Source organism: Labrus mixtus, chromosome 1, assembly GCF_963584025.1.
Source record: "Labrus mixtus chromosome 1, fLabMix1.1, whole genome shotgun sequence".
Lineage (NCBI taxonomy): Eukaryota > Metazoa > Chordata > Actinopteri > Labriformes > Labridae > Labrus > Labrus mixtus.
Window position 1 is genome coordinate 28,027,497 of NC_083612.1, and position 23,102 is coordinate 28,050,598.

Below are 23,102 nucleotides of genomic sequence, written 5' to 3' on the forward strand. Positions count from 1 at the left end.
AAAATCAGCAGACTGAGGAAGCAGATAGGTCCAGGTCTGCACACTCGAAACTTTGTGATCAATTATTGTTTTTGTGGAATTTGAGCAAGAATGTAGGCCTATCTCCTTCCTCAGTCTGCAGTCTCCATTGATACATATTTTTTTAGGAGAATGGGTTATACTTTAGATCTTTAAGTAGGCTACCCAACTGAGCAGTCAAAATATGTTGTTGGTGTTAAGATAGATAGATAGATAGATAGATAGATAGATAGATAGATACTTTATTGATCCCGAAGGAAATTCAAAGCATCCAGTAGCAGGTTTGTTACAAATTAAACCGCAAAACCGACGCCCCCCCCTCCCATACATATATATTAACCTGAAAAAAGATTTAAAGAATCCCCCTAGATGAATCAAACTTAAACTGTGCAATTAAAAATAGATTTATACAAGAAATGTACATAACCCGTGCAGGGATAAAAATATATGTGTAATTTAAAGCAAGAACCTTTAAACAGTTGAGGAAAAAATCTGTAATTAGACCTGAATATAAAAAAATAAAAAAGTGTTGACCTTCTGAAGTTGTGAAAAGAGAACATTTTAAGTCAAAGTGAAATAGTCAATAGAATAAATAGAAATACATTTTCTACATTCTAATCCCATGTCAACTAATTAAAAATCTAGTATCTTCTCAAGAAAGATAATATATGTACGTATGTTAGATTGTTTCCATAATAACAATTTGTAATGTCGCTGTCATTCCTCCTGTTATCCACTCAGTCCTGAAGGGGGCAGTAAAGCAGCTGCGAGCTGGTTTGTCAACCGCAAATGACACAACAATGCGAAGAAGAAACAGTTCGTACTTCGTAGTAACGTTTCGATGTTTCTATGACCATTTTAGTAGGTTTTATATCTGAAAAACATGTAGTCAGTGAAAATAGAAGTTTCTGCTGTATGGATGAAGTTAATACTACGGTTTAAGTGTTTGTCAGCTAGCCCCTGCTAGCTGCTAGCTCGTAGACATATGTCTCTTCGAGCAGCTCTGGTGGATTGTGTCGTGTTGTCTCTGCAAGATGCCTGTGTGTTTTATCCATGCTGTAAAGACTGTTTCTCTAAGATTCAAGTGGAACTACAGGACGCTAAAAGGTAACAACGCAAATTGCCAGACAGAAAAGTTATCAATCTAGTTAGAGAAACTCAGAATAAGTAGAATATTTGACCTATTCCAACACTGAGGTTATTTGAATCTTTCTGTCTATCCGCCACAGGTGTCGATGTGCCAAGTGTGGTTACATCTGTCTGAGGGAAAATGTTGATCACAGATATCGTCTCTCGCTGAAGGTGATCCGGGACAAATGCATCTTTGGAGTCACAGTTTTTGGGACCAGCTTGAATACATTTTTTGGCATTCCTGCATCTGGTTTACAGAGGTGAGGTTGGGAAATGAGCTTTTATCAAAGTATTTCTCGTGTAGGTCAGAGGCCATACATGTTAACTTAATGTCCCCATTGTTAAATGTTGCATGTTTAAAAAGGTAAACGTATTATTTGTGCTTCCTTCTTCGCCATTGAAGTTAAATGTTGCATGTATTTCTGTTGTAGGTTGGTGGAGCACGCAGATGGACCAGTGGAAACATCAACCAGATGTACATTGTTGGTTAAGGCTGTCAAAGATTGTTTTATTGGCAGACATTTCATCTTTGGTATAAAGGTACAACTGCTCTTGTGAATGCCGATAAATATGCAGCATGCTATCCTGGCTACCCTGATAAATAACAAATTGAATAGGAAAGATACTCACAATAACACAATGTGCTAATAACAGAACTACAATTCTACAATTCTACAATTCACTTAGCAGACGCTTTTATCCAAAGCAACGTACATCAGAGAGTAAGAACAACACAAGCAAGGATCTAGAAAAAAGGGAACAATGTCAGTAAGAGCAAACGATCAGCTTTGAGTCTGATTGGACACACAGGTGTTGACAGGAAGTGACCAGAGGCAAAGCACAACATTGAGGGCAGTTCTTGAGCGCTCTAATCAGTATAGAAACCATCTTATAAGTCGTCGTTATCAAACAAAAACCATCATCACAACCATCATCATCATCATCATCATCATCATCATCATCATCAATGATATCGAAACCATCATCATTAAGTTAATAGGTATTCATGAAAGAGCTGGATCTTTAGCTTTTTCTTAAAGGTGCAGAACTAGGAAGCAAAAAACCCAGATATAGCAGGATATTAGAGCCACAATATTAAATCTATAGAATACACAGTGTATACACTTAACAAATCACACCGAAGATAAAATCTAAAATGTTAACACAGCAAACTCGCTTTTTTCAATCTTTACGTGTTAACACACATCTAGTCATTAAGACAAAGCACACTGACTTCTTACATGGTTATCCTTTGGTATTTTATGATTTCTCAAACCACTAGTGGCTACATAAGCAGCTCTTAGTGGTATTAATATTGTTATTTAACTTTTATTTTCATAATTTATCTTAATTGTTTACTCTCCCTCAGAACCATATTTAGTCAAGAACTGTGTAACTGCTTTAATATTAGTTTATATATATATATAATATTTATTAACATATATAATAGTAATAAAAGTCTGCACAGGTACAGTGCTAGTCCACTATGCTTGAACCAGATATCTAGAATAAAGGTCTATTAAATTTAAGTTCTGTTCCAGATCTTACTCCTAACCCTCCCTGGTCTTGTTTGTATCCATCAGGTGACTGAAACAGAACGTGAGCCGTGGTTACGACAGACTGTCACAAATTGCTCCAGAAATGAAGACACAGTCCAGTTAATTGCCAGCCAGATGATTCTCCCCAAAGCTTTAGGCCTGGGGGGCTGCACAGTGGTCAGTTATTTTCGGATCCTTCTGCAGAAAGCCGCAGAATCTGAGCTGGGATCTGCTGATCGAAGAAAACCCTCGAGAAACCCCGAAACACCCCTGCTGCTTCCTCATCATTCTCCAGCCAGCAGCTTTAACAGTGCTTCACTTTCTACATCAGGTCTTCTAAGTCAACCACTGCAAAGGTAATGAGATTCAAAAGTTACTGATAAAGTTTCCAGTGAATTCCAGTGTAAATCTGCTCAAGATTTCATGTTATATTTTGTGGGTATTGTCTTGGTCCTAGATCCCAGTTCCAAGACTGCACACTTACTCCCACCCCTCCATGGCAGCAATCTCTGGGACTGGTTACATCATCAGCAGAGCAGGAGGAAGGCTGCAGCATTCAGGAAAGTGACGATGTGAAAAGCAGACAGACAGAAAAAAGCAAAACACAAAATCACAATACACGGACAGACAACCTAAAGAACCCTGAAGTCACAGAGGAGAGAGGAGTCTCACCTCTTCTTCCGTTACAGCGCAGCTTGTGCAGCACTCAGTCGTTTGCCAAATACTCATTCTCATGTGTTGATGAAGCTGTTGGAGACACCTCCATCACAGAACCTTGGTTCAGTCTTTCTCCAACTGACAACAACAGCTCAAGAAAGAAGTTGTCTCCCAGAAAACTAACCCAAACATATTTATCAGACTCCTTGGCTTGGGAGGACTTGCCACTCTCTGAGAGTCTAACACATTTTTTGGGTGAGGAAAACAAAGACTTTATCATCGCTGGTGAATCAGAGCCAGATCTGAATGTTCAAAACCGAAAAGAAATCTCAAGAAGCATCCCGCAAGACAAATCACAAGACAAGAACTTCTCGACTGAATCAGAGTCTGTTCATTCAAGTTTCAAAGACATTAAAAACAGTCACTCACAGATATTTTTGGGTAACAAAGATACAGCAGCACCGAATGAAGCTGATGGATGTGATTTATCTGACCAGGTATGTAAGAAACCAGCTGGATTTTTTAATAGGAGTCAGACCAAAAACAAATGTAACCGGGTGGATGAGGAGTCTTTTTCTGCCTCTTTTGAAAGCACAGAAGAAGAGCAGCTTCAAATAGACACTTACGATTGTTCTGCAGACCTATTCAGTAGCTCACTGATGGTCGATATGAGCACAAACACGATAAAAACACAAGTAGAAACTGTCAGGACAACCACAGAAGCTTGTGTCTCGCTTTCCGTGCCAAACAAACAACACCCAAGGAGGGAAATGACCAACTCATCACAATTAACCCCTGACAAGCAGAAAGTGAAAAGTAACAAATGCACTTATGAAGACAATTTAACTCCATCTGGCACGTTCGATCTTCACTTTGTCCCTCCCTCTCAGTCCACCCCCATTGTGAAATCAACTGCTTTGACAGGGTCAACTGACTGCTCATGCATAACCTCGACATTTGATGAGTCCACTTCTCAAATTCAAAGTCCAGATTCTCCTTGTTCCAGAAATCTGCCCCAACTGTACGGTAAGAAAACAGCCAAAATCCCATCTTCCAATTCAAAATGTGTCCGTTTAAATCAGCGGCCCTGGTGTTGTAAAGAGTCCACCAAAGAAAACTTGTTGTGGAGGACAAAATTAAACAGACACAGGTTGAACTCAAAAAGGAGATTTTGGAAAGATCAAAATCATCTTCTTGCTCAGGAACCCCAGAGTGTCCAGAGAGGGGCTCCAAACACAGGGACTCCAAGAAGGCAGAAACACACGTGCGACTCAAGGCACTTCGATGTGACTGTGTGTGATAATGACGACAACAATGCACTTTTTGTCCCTCCTACACCTGCTGTTAAAAAACTGCTGAGTGTGAAGCTACGAGACAGAAGTCAGACTGAGTGCAGCAGCAGTGATTTCGGAAAGATTCTTGAAGAGCAGCAGAGGGATGGAGTGAATGGTCAGAGTTCTGTGTTGGATCAAGCTGTCAAATCCTCACAGAAAGGTGTGGTGCATGCAGGAAGCTCTGACACTGAGACTTTTGAAAAGGCAGCATTGGATGGATCTATTTGTTACCTTGTTGATGGGGAGAATGAGGCATGTGATTGGTCGAGAGATTTGTTCTCTGACTCTGTCTGAGAGGCTCTGCTGCACATGGACTTTTTAAATCCAAGAATTCTACTTTATGAATGTATTCACGGCTGGAAACCTCTTTATGAAAGGTCTCTATTTATTTTCAGAGTCATTATACTAATTTTAACTTCTAACTTTTCTTCAGCATTACTGTTGGTCCTTTTAGCTCAGTTCTGCTGGATCAGAACAGGGCCTGTGTGTGTGAGTAGCATGTCTCTCAATAACAGTGTAAAATCAAAATTTGCCCTCAGGAAAGTATACAATTCAAGATAAAAAAAGTAAGAGCACACACAGTATATTAAACACAGAAAAAACAAGGACCAAATTCAATAAATAACTAGAATTTGTGGGTTAGGCTTCTGTGGGTAGGCGTGCAGCTTTATCAACATGTCCAGATCGTCAACATGCTGATTCTGCCACCATAAATGATCTCCATTGACAATACAAAGTTTCTGCATAAATTGTCATACTACAGCTTCAACATCTGTACATTATCTAACTCGTTAAAATGCAAATCTCTGTCACTGAGAGGCTTAATGTCTTCATATTTTTATAGATTTAAAAAAACAGAAGACATGCTCCTTTCAACTTTTAAATAATTAAGGCTTTGATTGAAAACATTTCAGTAATTCAATTCCTTACTTCTGATGAACTTTTACATAGTCCAATGATGATATCCGTGTTAAATTACCTGCTGTGAGTTTTTAATAAAAGCAATCCTAATGGCATACTCATCTTCTCTCATTCTTCTTAAAATTCACAAATTCTGCATTTTGTCTTTCCCTGATAGAAAATTAAGACTTCTGCTGTTAGAGAAGAAGAGGTTTGGACCAAGGTCTCCAGCTGGAAATTATAACAGTTATTGCACCTTCACAACTTCAAGGCCAACAAGACGCTTTGTGACTCATGAATGCTGCCTGGTACTACTGTTGGCAGCAGTCCTAATATTTCTGACCTGCTATCGTTATGTCTTCCCAGAGGTGTTAATATAAGGATGAGTGCTCAAAGTGCTGTGCCCATGAGCTCAGAATAGCAGTCACCAGATATCATGACTACAATGTTCTGGAAGTGTGAGTACAGGAGAGCAAGATGAAGATGATGATGTTACATATGTAAAAATGGAACTGGGACAAGAAGTACACAGCTGGAGCTTGGTTCTGTTTGTGTTGCAGAAGCAGGGTTGGTACATCATGTTGTAAGCTGGGCATGATGTGTATGCGTGTGCATGAGGTATTGGTCAAAACAATGACTTTACTGATAACATATCTTATATGCATGATATATTGGCACTACATTTTGGTGCAGACTAACTCTGACCCCCCTTGCTAAGAATTTCAGTCTGTCCAGCACTCTGGTTTATCCACAAAATATTTTTCTGTCATGAGAATTACAGCCTCCCAACCATTAGAGGGCTATACACTCTCATTCAGGTTTATCCATGTAAACATTTCCCAAAAATTACAACTACAGGTTAAATATATATATATATATATATATATATATATCTGGTGGTATATTTGAAAGCAAATGAGCGTCCTAATTATGATGTGTTTGGACACAAAGTCCAAAGTCTTCCCTGAGAAGAGAGGCCGTGTACTGTACATTGTGTTGGAATGTGCTGGGCTGTAGTACAGCACATTAGTTATGGCTGTACTCAACAACTCCAGGCTGTGCGCCTGAAGCAATGCAGTCGTTTTGATGTTTGCTGTGACTGCGCCAGAGAATTGCTGGCTTCAGTTGTCTAAAAAAATTTAAGAGTAAATATAACCCTAAGTGTCAGCAGATATAACCCCAAGTGTCTGCTCATGCACTTTTGAAATTCAAAGTACAGCCGTGTGTATTTCTTTGTCATCTAATGGCCTAATGATGTTGATTAGGCCAATGATGTAAAGAAATACTTTTTTTTTTTGTTTTTTTTTTAAAAAAGGTTTTTTTTGTGCCTTTATTTGAGAGATAGGACAGTGGATAGAGTTGAAAATCAGGGAGACAGAGAGTGGGGAATGACATGCAGGAAAGGAGCCACAGGTTGGATTTGAACCGCCCGCTTGGAGGGCTACAACTTCCATACAAGGCGCACTAACCATTGCGCCACCAGCGGCCCAAGAAATACTTATTTGACCTCAATTAAGGCCAGATGTTAAGCTTGGCTTTTCTTACTTTTTAATTTAGTATCTATAACTTTTGACAGCATAACCTTAATATCTTTCTAACAAACCAGTTGAACTTCGTGTAAAGGATTCCCTTTAGTCGTATCCCCTTCATTGAATCCAGAATTCAGATGACACTTAAGTGGATTTTATTTGTTCATCAGTGCCTCGTTCAAGTAACTCAAGCTGCAGCCAATGTTCAAATGTTACCTTGAGATTCCAGTTGGTTTTACTAAGCAGGACTGTGTCCGGATCCAAATTGTTATTATTGGCAAAGAGGAGCTTTTCAGCTTTATATCATGGCTTGGTTGCAATTCCTGAGGGGACAGTGCATGGAACATGGAACATGAAGCAGAAACTGGGTCAGTTGTGTCCAAAAGTGTTGAGGCTGATGAAAAGTTTTCAAAAAGTGTGCAGAAGAATTCATACTGCAGCAGGATTTGATGACACAAACACACCTCAAAGCTTTGCAAGAAATAGTTCGACTTTCAGCTCAAATAAAAAAAGAAAGTGTCTAAACAACTCAATAACAGCTTAAGTACACTTGATCAAGTATATCATCTCTATCACTACGTGACATATTTCCAGCAGCTACAGCTGCATGGTGCTCAGTGAGACCCTCCCTAATTTGCATGCAGCCAGTACAATACATGAGCCATGTCGCCAAGCACCCTGTGAATGGAAATACTATACGTGTACATCTTTCCAGCACATGCTACTTTGTGTGTGTGTCTAAATGTCTGTACATGAGTGTCATGACTGCTTAAGGTAAAGCACAATTGATAATAATTCATAGTTTGTTTTCTTGGATTGTTTTTGTTTGAAGTCAAAATTTGAGGATAACAATGTGACAGACGGGTGAGAAACAGTGAGAGAGACAGGGGAGTATGTCTTGAGTATGTGATCTTCTGGACAGAATTCATACAAATGTTTCAGTTTAAGGGAGTATGCCTGTGCCTCTCTTACTTTGTTTAACTGATATGTTTTTTTTTCTTGTTCCCATATAACCCACTCATTTATATGGAGAAGCTTAGTAGAGACAAGAATACTATTATTGATACTCTAATGCAAAATACTGTTATTCAGCTCTATTCATTTGTGTATTATACACATCCAACAATCCACATCCAAATAAATGCATTTTGTCTGCAGTTTTAAATGAACACGTTACATTTTTTAAGGGATAGTATGCCCCCTGCACAAACTTGCTTGCCTGCTTTATAAACATATTTTGGAGAAAATAAAAAGAGATATGTAGCATAAATATGTTTTACTTTTTATATACCTCAAAATGAAGCTATGCAATAATTTCTGTCTTGTAGCATGACTCCTCTGTCCAAAAGAGTCCTTTGAAATGGTTCATTATGTGCTAGTGTGTGTAACAGTGGTATTTCCATTGCAGAGTTTCCAGTGCAATTGTACCACTGTGGGCAGCTGTCACAGTGCTGTCGAGATTGTGAGGCGTGACGAGCACATGGTGTGTGAGGGTGGAGAAATAGCTCAGTATGGAGTTGTCAACAAAGCGTCAGACAGGGGGCGTCTCGTAGTCAGTAACACCGGGCAAGCTCCCCTTTGTAGAAGTAGAACAGACAGAAATGTTGAGATTTACATCCCTCATTTCTTTAGAGCATGTAGAATGCTTGTGAGAAATTCTTAACAGTGCAGTATAGGACTACAGTGTAGACTCATGGATGGCACACTGGACCTAATGATGCTTAATAACAGCTCTTTATGACCAACGTACATTTGATTCACATTGTGAATAAGAAGGAGAAGAGTTATGTTATTGAACATTTTACACACACATATAGGTCAGAAACACACGCACAAACAGGATGCACTAAAGGAGGATATCAGGATGAGGGCCAGCACACAAAAGGGCACCTTAGCAGTTGTTTTTTTTGGTACTTTGTTCAAAAAGACCTAGACATTGCCAGGCAAGGGAAATTTAAATAGCATCTCTCCAGCATCCAGTCTCAATTCTGCACTTGTTCCATACCGGAATGAATCAGCAACCCACCTATAAACTGAGGTACTGCTGCCCCAAGTTACTTAGCTTTATCAACCCATGAGCTCCCAACAGGTCCAGGAGAAAGATTGTTTTGTAGAAAAAGGAGCTTCTTTTTGAGAATTTCGACTATGTTAGTATGCTATAAATATGGATGAGCCACGTGGTCTGTGTGTTTCTTCTGCAACGAGAACCTATGTATGTTATCCATGCATGTTTGTGTGATTAAAAAAAATGCCTCCCTTGATAATATCCTGAAGTGAATGGAAATATTGTCTCTATTTGCTTTATGTCTGTAGTCTTGTGTGGATCCTCTGTGGGCAGGTCTCAGTTCCCACTCCAAAACAGGCCATGGAAAGTCTGACGTTGGATGCCAGGGTTCCTTATAAGCACCTGTCGTTTCACGTCACACCAGGCCCCCAATACGAAAAGCGTGTGATTGTTTTCCGCATGAGACAGTGTGCGTAGATAGTAGACTGTGACTATATAGACTTCATTGAGGTTCTTTTCCCCATTTCACTACAAGCAAGCCGTGCTAGGAGACGTCACAGTGAAGCCAACAGGATTTGAAGGGGTTTATAGATTTTCTATAAAACAGAGGTAAGATAATATTTATAGGATATATTTTTTCTTGTGTGCATGTTGAAACAGTCATTATTTTATGAGTAAATAAGAATAGTCAAGTCAGTTTATTTATCAAATCGGTCAAGGCTTTTTTATTTGTCATATTGGCCTGGTTTTTGAATATCATACATTACATTTATGTATTATTACATATTATATTACATAATACATTTACTGTCTAGCTAAAGCGATTAACCTACTAAAGTTCTATATGAAATTGATAAGCCTTTTCAGTCAATTACTCTACATGAATCAAATAATTTGTACCATGAAAGAGAAGCTACTCGTGCTAATATAAGATGCCTCATATGGGCAGTGGCATTCTTTTTTCATGCTCATTCTAAACACTTGTGGTGCATGTAGAGGCTTTAAATGCAATCAGAAAAACCATTCTAATCTTTTCATGGAAGAAACAGTCAGTGTCATGCTTCTGTTTAAACCTGCCTTTCAGTTAAACTGCTACTGACTGAGCTTTTTTCATTCAGATGGCAGATTTTGTCCAGAAAGTCAGCAGTTATGCAGTACAACTGCTGGCACATCTGAACCTCCAAAGAGAACGAGCTCAGCTTTGTGACTGCGTGGTCATACAGAGACTGAACCCTGGCCGCGTCTTCCCTGCCCACAGGTGAGCAACATCAAACAGGAAATAAGACAAAGTATCCTCTGGCAAAATATCTGCATTTTTTTTAAATTGTTTTCTGTAGTTTTTTGTTTAAACATGATGTCTTAAACTCTAAAATCTAGCTGATTTCTTTTCCTGCTCCCCCAGATGTGTCCTATCAGCTTCTAGTCCAGTGTTGGCATCAATCTTGTCCTCAACTGGTGCTCTGGTTGAACTACAGGATCCATGTCTGTCTGACTCTGTACTGGCAATGCTTTTGGATTATATTTACACTGGATCTTTGCAATATACTCAGAGCAAGGAACAATATTATAATCTGCTCACTGCTGCCACCTACCTGCAGATGGATGAACTGCAGGACACCCTGATGGCTTTGCAGCAGACTAAGGTTGATGCTGCAGATAAATCAGATGGTTGCAGTGGAGCAGACTATCATCCTTATAAGGACTTGAAGGATGCTGATAGTACCAATGTGAACAGCTTTAGTAAGTATCCGCCTTTGTCTCACACTTGTAGTGAAAACTCAATGCACAGAAAGGATCATACATGTGCAGCTGATGTGGACACATGCAATGAAATATACCCACGCAGAAGTAGCAAAGAAAATGGTACAAACTCTTGTAGCAGAAAGGATAACAGCCCTTCAAGAAATGTAAGCACCATTTGTTGTTTATCTGGAAACACTGGAAGTAGTGCAAATTCAGGTAACTGCACACAAGTAAGGCACCTGACATCTCAGGATATTGAAACTCATGGGGTGTTTACAGAGGTGCTAAAGTCTCGCTCAGTTGGCATTGCATATTCAGAGACTAGTCAGGAGAACACAATGAAGAAGGTGGTGAGGACAGTTGTGGACAGGAGAGACTTGTTCTCAACTTGCACAGCAGAGCAGCAAGAGGAAGAAACTACAAGGGAAGAAAATACTCAGCAATCATGTTTAGAAGTAAAAAGCAATTTTAAAGGGGAGCAAATGAAAAGAATAGAAGAAGACAAAAATCAGATCGGCCCCTCTCCCCTTCCATGTCTCTCAACCGCCACTCTTAAGGACAATGTTTCTCCCTCACAGTGTGCCTCCTCTTTCTCATCCTCTTACTCATCACCACATCCGTGCTGTGAGGCAGTTTCTGTCATCTGTCACAGCAGCACAGCTTCTATGCCCCAGCGGGCAGAATTGTCTACAATGCCTCCTTACCCTTCAATACCCAAGGCTTCAGTCAACGCCTGCTCTCAGTCGGAAAGCACAGACATTGACAACATTGTTGAGGGAACTACCATCAGCCGCAAAGATTTTAATGGGGCTCAAAACCAAGATGTATGTTGCAAATCTAACTGCAGCAACACAGATCATTTTACAAGACAGAATAGTGAACAAAGTGGCAATGCATTCCCCCACATTGTTAACCCGATTGACAACAATGCTTATTGTGATTCATTTCAGAATCAATTAAAAGATCTTAGAGGCAATTTAGTACCACAGAAAAGGCTTTGCAGGAGTCCAATCAGAGAGTTAGAATATAGGCCTGATCTCAGTTTTGAAGATTTCCCCCTCAAACATAAGCGTCTTGATTGTTCCGATAGCCATGATATCCCAATGGCAACAACAGCAAAGGGGCAGTCCATTCACTCACATCACCAGCAAGATAAGGTTCCCCACTATTTGCTGGAAACTGACGCAGGATGTGATTGTCAATGTGAACACCTCAGTCCTGAGGGAGAAGTGCAAGAGAAACATACATGTTCAAAACGGTTTCCACAGGACAGCAACAGTAACCTCTGTGGACCTAAGACTGATTGGTACCAAGCCTTGCAGAGAGCTGAGACAAGCCCAAAAGATGACTGTGACAATAGAAACATGACAGACCAAATGAACTATGTTGTTTGCCCGTCTGTCCCCACCACACCAGAATTAAGTTTGGGTAACATCTCTGTGAGTCTTTCTGCCTTTGAGAGTTCCACATCTCTGGAACTTGAAAGTATGTCAAGCCAAATTCCTGTGGACAACAGCACTTCTGAACCAACATCAAGTGTTGTGGGGCAGTCATACCGTGCACATCTTCATTATCACTGCCTACCTCAAGAAGACACTCAAATATCACACAGCGACTCTGATAGTTTATACTCCAGCCCTCGCCCATCTGACCAGTCCAGAGATGATGAGGAAGTTGGTACATTTGCCAATCCTGATTACGAGACTCTGAGGCAGCACTTTGCCAGTGGGATGACAGAGAGGGTTCTACTGCTGGATATTAGCACCAAACCTGCTGAATTGCTAGTGTCCTACAAACACAGATCTGTGGTAGGGGAGAACTGGGTTGCATGTGACCAGAAAGACACATTTGCAAGTGTGTTTGAGAATAATTATAGAGAGCAATGGGATGAAGTGCCACCTGTACAGGTGGTTGATGAGAGAAAGACTACAACTAGGACAAATCTTGGGGATGAGAGTTTTGACAGGGCTGAGACTAAATCTTGGGTTGGAGATGTAAATGCTGCAAAAAGACAATCTGTTGGACAAGACCGAAGCAGTCTCGGAGCTGAGGTTCTACATGAGGAAAGGACTGTAGAGGTTAGGAGCCATGCCTTAAACTTGACAGTCTGTACACCACCCACTGATCCAGTATTTGTTCAAGGCTCCATGGCCTCTACCTTGTCTGACTCCATACCTGCAACTGTTTCAGGCATCATGCCAACAAATAAATCGTCTCCTCTGTCGACTCCTGTTCGCCACCTTTTCCAGTGCTATCTCTGCGACCGTTCCTTCAGCCAGAGAGGCTCTCTCAATAGACATGTACGAAGCCACCTTGGTGTTCGACCCTTCCCTTGCCCCAGCTGCCCTATGACCTTTTCACGACAGTACCGTGTCACAGAACACATGCGAGTTCACCAGCGCTGTGCCCTTGGGACTGACTTTCAAAAGCCCCCTGCTTCTCTAACATGAGACACTGAAGAGAGGGCACAAAACCAAAATTTATTGTCCTGTTTTTGATGGACAGTTTTTGGGAAAGAAATATTGAAGGACATTTCTCCCATATTTTTGCAAGGAAGACAACGAGGGCATTTTGGGATAAAGTCTGAGAAATGTTTCTACATTGAAGGGTGTCTTGGTCTTCCGGATGCCAACAATGTGAGATAACCTGATAACACTGCAGTGCCATGGAAATCAGCCCCTCCAAATATGAAGAAAGGGGCTTACAGAAAAAAGTACATTAGTGATTTAAATCATTTATAAGCACATTTTTGGTGTTAATCATGGAACACAGGACTACCTTTATTTGAAAGTGTTAGTTTATAGTGACTGAACTTTAAGTGATGATACCCGACTTCCCTTAGTACTTTCAATCCATTTTGAACATTTTAACAAGAGTCTTGTGAAAGAAAATGCAAATCACAAATGTGTTAACAGACACATGCAATGAAATGCTTCAAAATCGTCACATCTATTCCCTGTTCAAACTTTTTTATGGGAGGTCAAACCAACTTTTTTGTGTTGTAAAATATCTGATACAAACTCAAAATACACAGTGAATAACAAAATATTTTATTTACATGTCATTGTGTTTCTTCTTTCATGGATTTAGACACATTTTTATTTTTTTATCTTCTTGACAACACTTGTCAATATTATACATATTGATATATTTTTTAATTACTTAAAAGGCAAGCAACATTTTGTTGATAATTATAGTCTGAATCAGCGGAAAAAATCATAAACTTCATGTGTATTTCATTGATGTTTAGGTTGAAAATTATCTAAAAATGTTCCTTCCCCTGTCCCTCGTTACATTTAGGACTGACATGTTCAATTGTTCAGTTGATTTATAACATTTCTTAACTAAAACTGCAAACTTTGATTGTGGTTTCACAAGGGAACTGCCACGCCATGGTGTTTAACATTTCAGTGTATGTTCTTTCAGACCGAGAACGTTATATGCTGTCCTCTGTATGTTGGCAGCACTTTGTGAGCCCTAGAGTGTGTACTTCATATTCCAGCAGCTGAAACTTGAGCTGCCATGACAAGAAAAAAAAGTATCAAGGGCAGCCACAAGATTCTGTGCCTGTTCTGTCTGTGCATGTTCTGTTTTGTTCTGCTAGAATTCTGGACGGGACAAAAAGGAAAATAAATCATATCATATCGAGAGACCAGTTAAATTGTTCATGGTTGGACTTGTTAAAACAACATTATGAACGTAACATGTAACAGATGTTTTTAAATAGAAACAACTCTCTCTCTCCTCATAAAACATTTTATATCTGACATGGCTTTTTGTATCCTGTTGGTAATAATGCAACTCTACATTCAAACAATAAATACTCACAATGAGCATTATTTTGTTACTCTTTCAAAGTTTTAGCTGTGATTATATCATAGATGGTTAATGTTTAATAGTTTTACAAAACAAACAACTACTTTTCTGTCAGCACATTGGTCATGTCATTGATCAATTGTGGTCCAGAAATTTCTACAGCACATCCTATATAACATTGCGATGGATGAGTGGTCAAATCTGATTGAGCAGACTGCTTCGTTTTTTTGGGGGGTTTTTTAAATGCAATATTTGATTTGCTGGAAAAACGTTATATGTACACACTGACAACAATCTGATACCAAGCTGGTCAAAGTTCATTTGGAGATTTCTATCAAATATAAGCTAGAAAAAAGGAAGTCAATAATCATGTTGGCATGGTAACAGTCGCAACCCAAAATTCTGTCTTGTCAATTACCTTTAAATGTAAATCATATACATTTTATTCCACATGGTTCCTAAATGAAAAATGGCTAAAAAAAAATTAATTAATTAAATTTGTTGGGTTTTGAGATATGTACTCTTTATTTTCAACTATCTCAGAAGGCATTTGTTCCACACCAACCTTTGTCCCTGATGCAGTAGTGTAAACATCATGTGTGCACAGTTAGCACACAGTAAGTGGCATTTAAGTACATATTAAGTGGTTTTGGTGGTAATGCTTAAAAAGTGAGAAATAGTGAGAAGGAGTTAATACTTGGGAATCATTTATACATTTGAGACATTAAGAGGTGCTTCATTGAATGCTTCTGTTTACTTCTCTTCGCTCATTCTTTCACAATTTAGACCGTCCTCTTGTCCTCGTTGGTCAACTTGTGTTTCACTTGTTGGAGTGGTCATCATTATCATGGTCTAAAGAGAAGAGAACAAAGAGCCGTTCAAATCTTTGTTAGCTCCTTACTAAAATGTCACTTTAATTTAAGCGGAGCAGATACTGTGAGACAACGTCTGAGCTCCTGGACCATGTACAGCTCTCAGAACAGTTTGTAAAGCATTGGGGAGAGTTTTGATGTCTTTTACCTGGCTCTTTGTTGAACGTAGGGCAGCCCCAGCCATAACTGACATTACAGTGAAAATAATTCCACCCATCAAGGTGTAGAGCAAGAAGATCGCTTCGAATGATCGTTCCATGGCCTGGAAAACACATATTCACACATATATAACAAAAAAACACACGAAAAACAAACAAAGAAACCAGTGGTATCTATGACATTTTAACATACACATACTGTCATGTACATGTGCAATAACGTAAAAAACATTTTTGTGTGTGCATTATCATTTTCTGTCAATATTTTTCTGTGAATGTGCAACAATGTACAGGCATCAATTACAGTTTGGGAACTATTTAATGTGTATTTGTGCACTGAGAGTGATTCTTCCTTCTTTGTTTGTTTCTTTGCTGCTGTAAACACAAGAATGGTCTCCTTTGTGGGATAAATAAAGACTCTTCTTATCACTCACTCAATTTTCTACATACAGCTTTCTTTTTATAAATACCTTTATAATTACCTACAAACGTTTTTTTAATAAATATTATACATGACACTGAAAATAACTAATAAAATAAAAGTAAGAAAATAAATTACCTCATCATATGATGTCCATTCCTCTTCCTCTGTGATATTATCTACAAGGTATTCATATCTATAGTGGCTGTGTATTAAGTCCGGGATGATGTGCAGGGCAGTCCAACATGTCCCAAGTACAGTCACAATACTCAGAGCCAGTGAAATGGTTACCTACATGCAGGCACAGACAGACACAGATCATGTAAACACAGAAAGAACCTTACTAAAGTCAACTCCTTACTATATATCTCTTCTTCTCATCTCAGGAGACTTTAACCACGCTTCCCTGTCTGCCACTCTCCCTACTTTCACTCAGTATGTTGACTGCCATACCAGGGAAAATAAAACTTTGGACTTACTGTATGCAAACACCAAGGATGCATACAGATCATCACCCCTCCCCCCACTGGGGCGCTCAGACCCCAACCTGGTGAGACTGCAGCTATTTACATACCTATGGTGAAAAAACGACCCCCCACAACCAGGTAACCAGGTACCAACCTTAGATGTGGTCTAAGGAGGCCACTGAGGCGCTGCAGGACTGCTTCGACACCACTGACTGGGAGGTGCTGTGCAGTCCACATGGGGAGGACATTGACGGCTTAACCCACTGCATCACAGACTACACAAACTTTTGTGTTGAGAACACTGTACCCACCAAACAAAAATAGTGTTTCTCCAACAACAAACCCTGGGTGACCCCTGAGCTGAAAACCCTGCTCAATGAAAAGAGGAGGGTTTTTAGATCTGGAGATAGAGAGGAGCTGAGGAGGGTGCAGAAGGAGCTCAAGAAAAAAACGAGGAGGGGAAAGCCAGCAGCCGGGCAAAGATGGAGGAGCATTTACAACATAAAAATGCAAGAGAAGTCTGGAGGGGCCTGAATAACATCTCAGGTCACAGCAGAGGTCGTGGGAAGGGCCCTGAAGCAGGAGACAGGGAGTGGGCAAATGAACTGAATCTGTTCTTCAATAGATTTGATTCTGCTCCCAACCCCACCCCCACCCACCAGAGTGCAGACCAGCCTGCTTCTCAGACACTCCATCTGAGTACCCTGCCAACCCCCTCAACAACCCTCTCCTCCTCCTCTTCCTCCTCCACCGACGGCCTCTCCATAACAGCTGATCAGGTGAGAAGCCAGCTGAGGAAGATCAAGGCGAGGAAGGCCACAGGTCCTGACGGCATCAGCTCCAGACTCCTGAAAGACTGTGCAGACCAGCTCTGTGAGGTCCTTCTGCACATCTTCAACCTGAGCCTGAGACTGGAGAGGGTACCGACTCTGTGGAAGACTTCCTGCGTGGCGCCAGTCCCAAAGACATCTCACCCCAGGGAGCCTAACCACTTCAGACCTGTGGCCCTCACCTCTCACCTGATGAAGACCATGGAGAGGATCGTCCTCAACAACCTCCGCCCCCTGGTGACTTCAAATCTGGATCCTCTGCAGTTCGCCTACCAGCCGAACATCGGGGTGGATGACGCCGTCATCTACCTGCTGCAGAGATCCTGGACTCACCTGGAGAACACCGGCAGCACTGTGAGGGTCATGTTCTTTGACTTCTCCAGTGCCTTTAACACCATCCAGCCTGCACTGCTCAGGGGGAAGCTAGAGAGAGCGGGAGTGGACTGTCACCTGGCTGCATGGACAACGGACTACCTCACCAAGAGACCACAGTACGTGAGGCTTCAGGACTGTGAGTCTGACATGGTGGTCTGCAGTACAGGGGCCCCGCAGGGGACAGTTCTCTCCCCTTTTCTCTTCACCCTGTACACCTCGGACTTCTGTTACAACTCTGGGAGCTGCCACCTGCAGAAGGGGTGTGTGTCTAAGGGCAGCGAACAGGAGTACAGGCAGGTCATCATGGACTTTGTCGACTGGAGTGAGCTCAACCACCTTCAGCTCAACGCCAGCAAGACAAAGGAGATGGTGATTGACTTCCGCAGGAAGGTCCTTTGGAGTGTGCAGGACTCGGCTACAGACTTTTTATGACACTGTGGTGGCGTCTGCACTTTTCTATGCAGTGGTCTGCTGGAGAGGAGGGAGCACAGAGAGAGACAGGAAGAGACTGAACAGACTGGTCAGGAGGGCCAGTTCTGTCTTGGACTGTCCTCTGGACTCTGTAGAGGAGGTGGGTGAGAGGAGGATGTTAGTGAAGCTGACATCCATCATGGACAACCCCTCTCACCCCCTGCATGACACTGTGGGGGCTCTGAGCAGCTCCTTCAGCAGCAGACTGAGACACCCACCCTGCAAGACAGAGCGCTACCGCAGGTCGTTCATCCCATCTGCAGTCAGACTGTTTAATCAGACTCTTTAACAGCATCACCACCTCATGCTACACACTGTGTGTGTTTTTAATAACAATAACTCTTTCCTGTGTAGTTACTGTGTAATTTTCCATTATTGTAGTTTTTTTATTTAACTGATGTAAATATGTTTGATTTTTAACTTCTATTTTTATTTTTAATAATTATATTCCCGTCTCCTGTTTTCTTGAGCTGCTGTAATGCAAAAATTTCCCCCACGGGGATCAATAAAGTTTATCTTTATCTTATCTTATACTGACAATATTTGTGTTTATTGTAAAGGATGGCTTAATCAACACCTTGTTCAATTTACATTTTTTATTGGCGTTCAGGTTGGGAAAAAACACAACACACAAACTGTTACTTTGAAACATGTTTCTGGGTGGTGCTTAAATAAAAATATTTAATGTGCATGGCTTTCTTGGTCCTCAGAAATAACAATAGTTCTTGGAAAAGTGACCACTTTTGCTACAAAACATTATAACAGAACTTACTGTTTTCTTGGTTGGATTGTGTTCAGTCAAAATAAACAGAATCCCAGTTGTGATAAACTACAAGAGAAAGAGGAGGAAGATGTTAAATTATTACTCTCTATGGATGTTTTGTGAACACTTTGCTGAATAACACTGAAACAAACACCAAGACAGCAGAAAGACAGACTTTTTAAAGTGATTATTTACTAAAAGCACACATTGTAATCAGCCCTTAACACATGACATTAATAAATGAACTCAGGTTTGGGAGCAGGACAAACCAAACCTTCAATCACCTGACAAGCCTAATTATATCGAGCCATCCCACTCCACCCAGTTTGTCTCAGTTCTTCGACCCAACCTCCCTTCCCTTCCTCTCATCCATTCACCCTCCTTCCTTATCCCATCCACTTGTTTGTCTAATTCTGGGAACAGTCTGGGCCGTGATCAGCTCGGGCTAGAATTATGCACGAGAGGGAACCCCCATCAAGAGTCTCCCTCTGCCCTGCCCCATCAGTCCATCCTCCCAGACCAGCCAACTGACAACATCCTCTTCCATTATAATCCTCATCTTAACATTCAGTCATCTGTCTCATCATTCACATGATCTATCATTAAATATCTAACGCGTATTGTTATGGCGTGTTCCTTGCTAGTGAAATTTTGAATAATGGAGGTTTCTCGGTTTTAATTCGTCAATTTAATATATACAAATCAAAAGCAAAAATTAATATTCCACTGCATATTTTAGATTATTAACTGCCTCATCGTGCTACTAACCAGAAGTCCAATCACGATGCCGGGCGGGATGACCCCCCAGATGTGATGAAAATTAGGAGAGTTGATGATCGATGTAGAAATGGAAAGGATGACGTTAGATGAGCCCAGGATCAGCACTATGACCTAAGAGAAAAACAATGAAAGTATTTGATGTGGTTGGAAGTAGGCCCCTTGTTTGTGACCTTGGAAAATACCATAATACATATAACTGAATATGGGTGTGTGTGTGTGTGTGTGTGTGTGTGTGTGTGTGTGTGTGTGTGTGTGTGTGTGTCTCACGCCAATTATCTTGGGTTGTCCCTTGATGAAGCGATGTAAAGGTTTGCTTCCCCCTACTGTGGTGCTGTGAAGACTTGCATTATTCCCACTCGCAGAGTAAAGCGCAACAGACATCTTAAGGGCGAACAGACAGGAGAGAATGAGACCTAAAATATCAAACAAAAACATTCACTTGCATGTTTCAATGAAGAAATTCAAGCTACAAGTCATTTTTATACCTATTATACCTGTACTCTAATCCTGCAAATGGATTCAGGTTTTTACTAAATTCTACTTTTGCATGTGCTATTGAATTGCATTGTTTGTGAATTTGCTGCATGTTCTTCCTAATGTATGTTGTTTTTTGCTGTTACAGGTCGTTGCCTTTGTTGACTACTATAGGGATTTAAAACATAAAACCTCAAATAGATGAAAGAGCAGGAATCCCCTAAATGTAATGATGAAAGGTCCTAACTGATTATCCGAACCCTCTGATACACAACATTCAAAACCTATTCATGCTCAATATGGGTTAAAACTGACCCGTATTCATTTTCAATATAGATTCACTAGTATTAATCAGTGTGAGTGATGTCATGAGACATGTATATGAATCTTGCAGACATTGGGCCAAATATGACTCTTCAGAATAAAATTGAAAAGAACATTTTCTTCTTTTTAACAAAGATTATTCATAACCGTACTTGATTTAAATGAATAGCTTTAGAGGGAAATCTGACCATTCAAACATAATATAACACAATGCACTCTATAATGGCCCAATGATTCCAATGAGAAACCTAGTGTGTAAGAGTTGCCCACCATACCTTTGAAAAATGATCCACAGACATGTGTAAGAGTTTGATGATATTATTGGTCATGGGCCCAAAGGACAGCAGTTGAAATGTTCAAGCCAATTATCAAAAGTGAGAGTGATAGTTGCCTTGCATGACTTCTGAACAGATTTATGTAGCTGTAGCTTGAAAACCCAGTGTGGAAAATCATACTCACACCAGCAGGTCATGAGGTGGATGCGTAGGCCACCAGAAGGCAGCTTTTACACTTTTAGACATGCCTTGTTGGTATCTATGTAACCACTATATTTCAGCATCATGCCAGTGGCATACAAATGTACAGAATGACGTCTAGAACATGATGCTGATATTTTTTCTGAATGACGTGTAAATCATAAATTTCACAACAATTCAGTTGAGAATGCTTTAATTGTCATTTTGGACGCTTTTTACATTCAATTTTTTCTCTTGTTTTTTGTGCAAAAATCTTAATAGGATGCGTTGTTAACAACAACAAAATAGAGAAATGATTACAATATTTAGCAAAAAAAATAGCATAACCTGCAAAGATATAAAGTAATAGCTCTCGTTCAGTTCGTTCACTGAACTGTTTCAGCTTATTAAATTCTGATTCACAGACAGAGCTGCGGAGAAGTACTGAACGATTCAGTGAACGAATCTTTTGAACGAATCACTTTACTGAACTGATTCTACTGATTCAGTACACTGAAAAGAACTGCTTTTCACATCACTAGGCAGCGAGCCAATGTCTGAGAAATCAACAGACGTAGCTCTGTGCTAACACACTAATAGTTATTCTTCACTTCATAACACTTAATTTAAATGTAGGCTAACTGTTCACAGTAGTTTACAGGAAAATATAGCCTACTATTTATTGAAACAAGGTCAAAATATGATTGCCTACTCTAAGAATTAGTGTGAAAACACGGATTTACAAACTTAACATCACAGACTAGCAACTTCAGACGATTTGGGACTTTAAAAGTCCGACATTAGATTAGGCTATGAGGCTATGTCGATCAAATCATGTAAATCATCACCAGAGAAGAATCAAAAGATGACACTCGTTTATCTCGAGACACTTGTTTTTTTTTTCCTCCACTCCGCTAAAGTAAAAAAAAAAAAAAAAAAACACTGCTGAGAAGTAACACGATGATTTTCAAATGACTGCTGTCATGTAAGTATAATAAAGGCTTATTTTCTTCAAAACTATTCAAAAGTAATACATTTAAGAAAACAAAAGGAGGGGCAGACCTTGTGTCGTCCTGTAGTGTTTCCTCTTGAAATGACTGACATCACGGGCAACATCTGGAACAGCCTGAAGGGCGATTTGTGGACGATCGGTTCATTTGAAACACAACTTAAACCCTGTTATGCTGAAAGCAGGATAACTCTTGAGAGCAAGTATTAATTGTTCAATGATCCCACTAGACATTAGGACATTTTATTTTTGTTTTTTATTTTCTTTAGGCCTACTAAATTTCCCTCTTTTTTCTCTTAGTAGATCAAAAATGTTAAATGACTTGTAGCCTATTGATGTAAAAGTTACTGTCCAAAAACCGACTGTTAGTAATTGATGAGCCTGGCAGAATCATTAACTACAAGTTAAGGGATGTATTCAACATGTCTGTCCTATTAGTTGTCTATAGCTTTTGTCTCCTATTCCGATGAATGTATACATCTTGGCCTATGTATAAGACTATGTTTGCTTGACTATCCCTCAAAGGAGTTCATATCTGTGATTGTTACATTAGGCTTAGATGTTGGATTAAAAGAAGCTTTACATAATAGTCCAAATTAGCCATAAAGCTCTTTTAAAACAACAAAGAGCCAATAACATACATTCTGGATTTAACTGTCCAAAATGGTGGACTCTTAAAGGAGAGTCAAACTTTCCTTCACTCTAGCAAAAAAAACAGTGGAGGGGAGGAGGGAGGATGAGTGTATATGTGTGAGTGTATGTGGTGAGCTAGTTCCATGCACACGGGGTTGCAAGGGGTGGGTGAAATGGAGAAGTAGAAGGAATGTGATGAAATATTTTGAGTGAGAGAGGGAAGGAAAGAGAGGCAAGGGTTCCTCTTTCGACCAAAATTGACACAGCTGTGTGCTTTTGTGTTCAAGATTAACTTTATTGTCCTACGAAGTGAGATTATTTTTCTTGGCCTCTTCACCCATGCCGCAGCCATAAAAAGACAACCATTGATATTCATTGACATTAAACAAAAAACAATGA

The 23,102-nt window shown here is 40.1% G+C and overlaps 3 protein-coding genes across 3 annotated transcripts; 2 read left to right on the plus strand and 1 right to left on the minus strand.

The window, feature by feature from the left end:
• Positions 1–817: 817 nt before the first annotated feature.
• On the plus strand, positions 818–5,694 carry ddias (DNA damage-induced apoptosis suppressor). Its single transcript, XM_061041031.1, has 5 exons — positions 818–1,125; positions 1,248–1,409; positions 1,581–1,689; positions 2,733–3,043; positions 3,145–5,694. The coding sequence occupies exons 1-5, from the start codon at positions 1,004–1,006 to the stop codon at positions 4,970–4,972; spliced, it is 2,532 nt and encodes an 843-aa protein (XP_060897014.1). The 5' UTR covers positions 818–1,003; the 3' UTR covers positions 4,973–5,694.
• A 2,839-nt stretch (positions 5,695–8,533) lies between these two features.
• LOC132976125 (uncharacterized) lies at positions 8,534–13,903 on the plus strand. Its single transcript, XM_061041032.1, has 3 exons — positions 8,534–9,721; positions 10,231–10,370; positions 10,515–13,903. The coding sequence occupies exons 2-3, from the start codon at positions 10,231–10,233 to the stop codon at positions 13,303–13,305; spliced, it is 2,931 nt and encodes a 976-aa protein (XP_060897015.1). The 5' UTR covers positions 8,534–9,721; the 3' UTR covers positions 13,306–13,903.
• Positions 13,886–22,227, minus strand: LOC132976141 (uncharacterized). Its single transcript, XM_061041033.1, has 7 exons — positions 22,124–22,227; positions 20,076–20,221; positions 19,797–19,919; positions 19,038–19,094; positions 16,261–16,413; positions 15,692–15,805; positions 13,886–15,523 (listed from the first exon to the last, which is right to left on the minus strand). Exons 2-7 carry the CDS (start codon positions 20,187–20,189, stop codon positions 15,425–15,427), a joined length of 660 nt encoding a protein of 219 aa, XP_060897016.1. The 5' UTR covers positions 20,190–20,221; positions 22,124–22,227; the 3' UTR covers positions 13,886–15,424.
• Between the last annotated feature and the right edge of the window lie 875 nt (positions 22,228–23,102).

Coding starts and splice junctions, on each gene's coding strand:
- ddias (XM_061041031.1), top strand. CDS start 1,004: ATGTCTCTTCGAGCAGCTCTGGTGGATTGTGTCGTGTTGTCTCTGCAA. Junction 1,126..1,247: donor GAACTACAGGACGCTAAAAG/GTAACAACGCAA, acceptor TATCCGCCACAG/GTGTCGATGTGCCAAGTGTG. Junction 1,690..2,732: donor ATTTCATCTTTGGTATAAAG/GTACAACTGCTC, acceptor TGTATCCATCAG/GTGACTGAAACAGAACGTGA.
- LOC132976125 (XM_061041032.1), top strand. CDS start 10,231: ATGGCAGATTTTGTCCAGAAAGTCAGCAGTTATGCAGTACAACTGCTG. Junction 10,371..10,514: donor CGCGTCTTCCCTGCCCACAG/GTGAGCAACATC, acceptor CTGCTCCCCCAG/ATGTGTCCTATCAGCTTCTA.
- LOC132976141 (XM_061041033.1), bottom strand. CDS start 20,189: ATGTCTGTTGCGCTTTACTCTGCGAGTGGGAATAATGCAAGTCTTCAC. Junction 16,414..19,037: donor ACAATCCAACCAAGAAAACA/GTAAGTTCTGTT, acceptor GCCTGCATGTAG/GTAACCATTTCACTGGCTCT. Junction 15,806..16,260: donor AATGGACATCATATGATGAG/GTAATTTATTTT, acceptor TGTGTTTTCCAG/GCCATGGAACGATCATTCGA.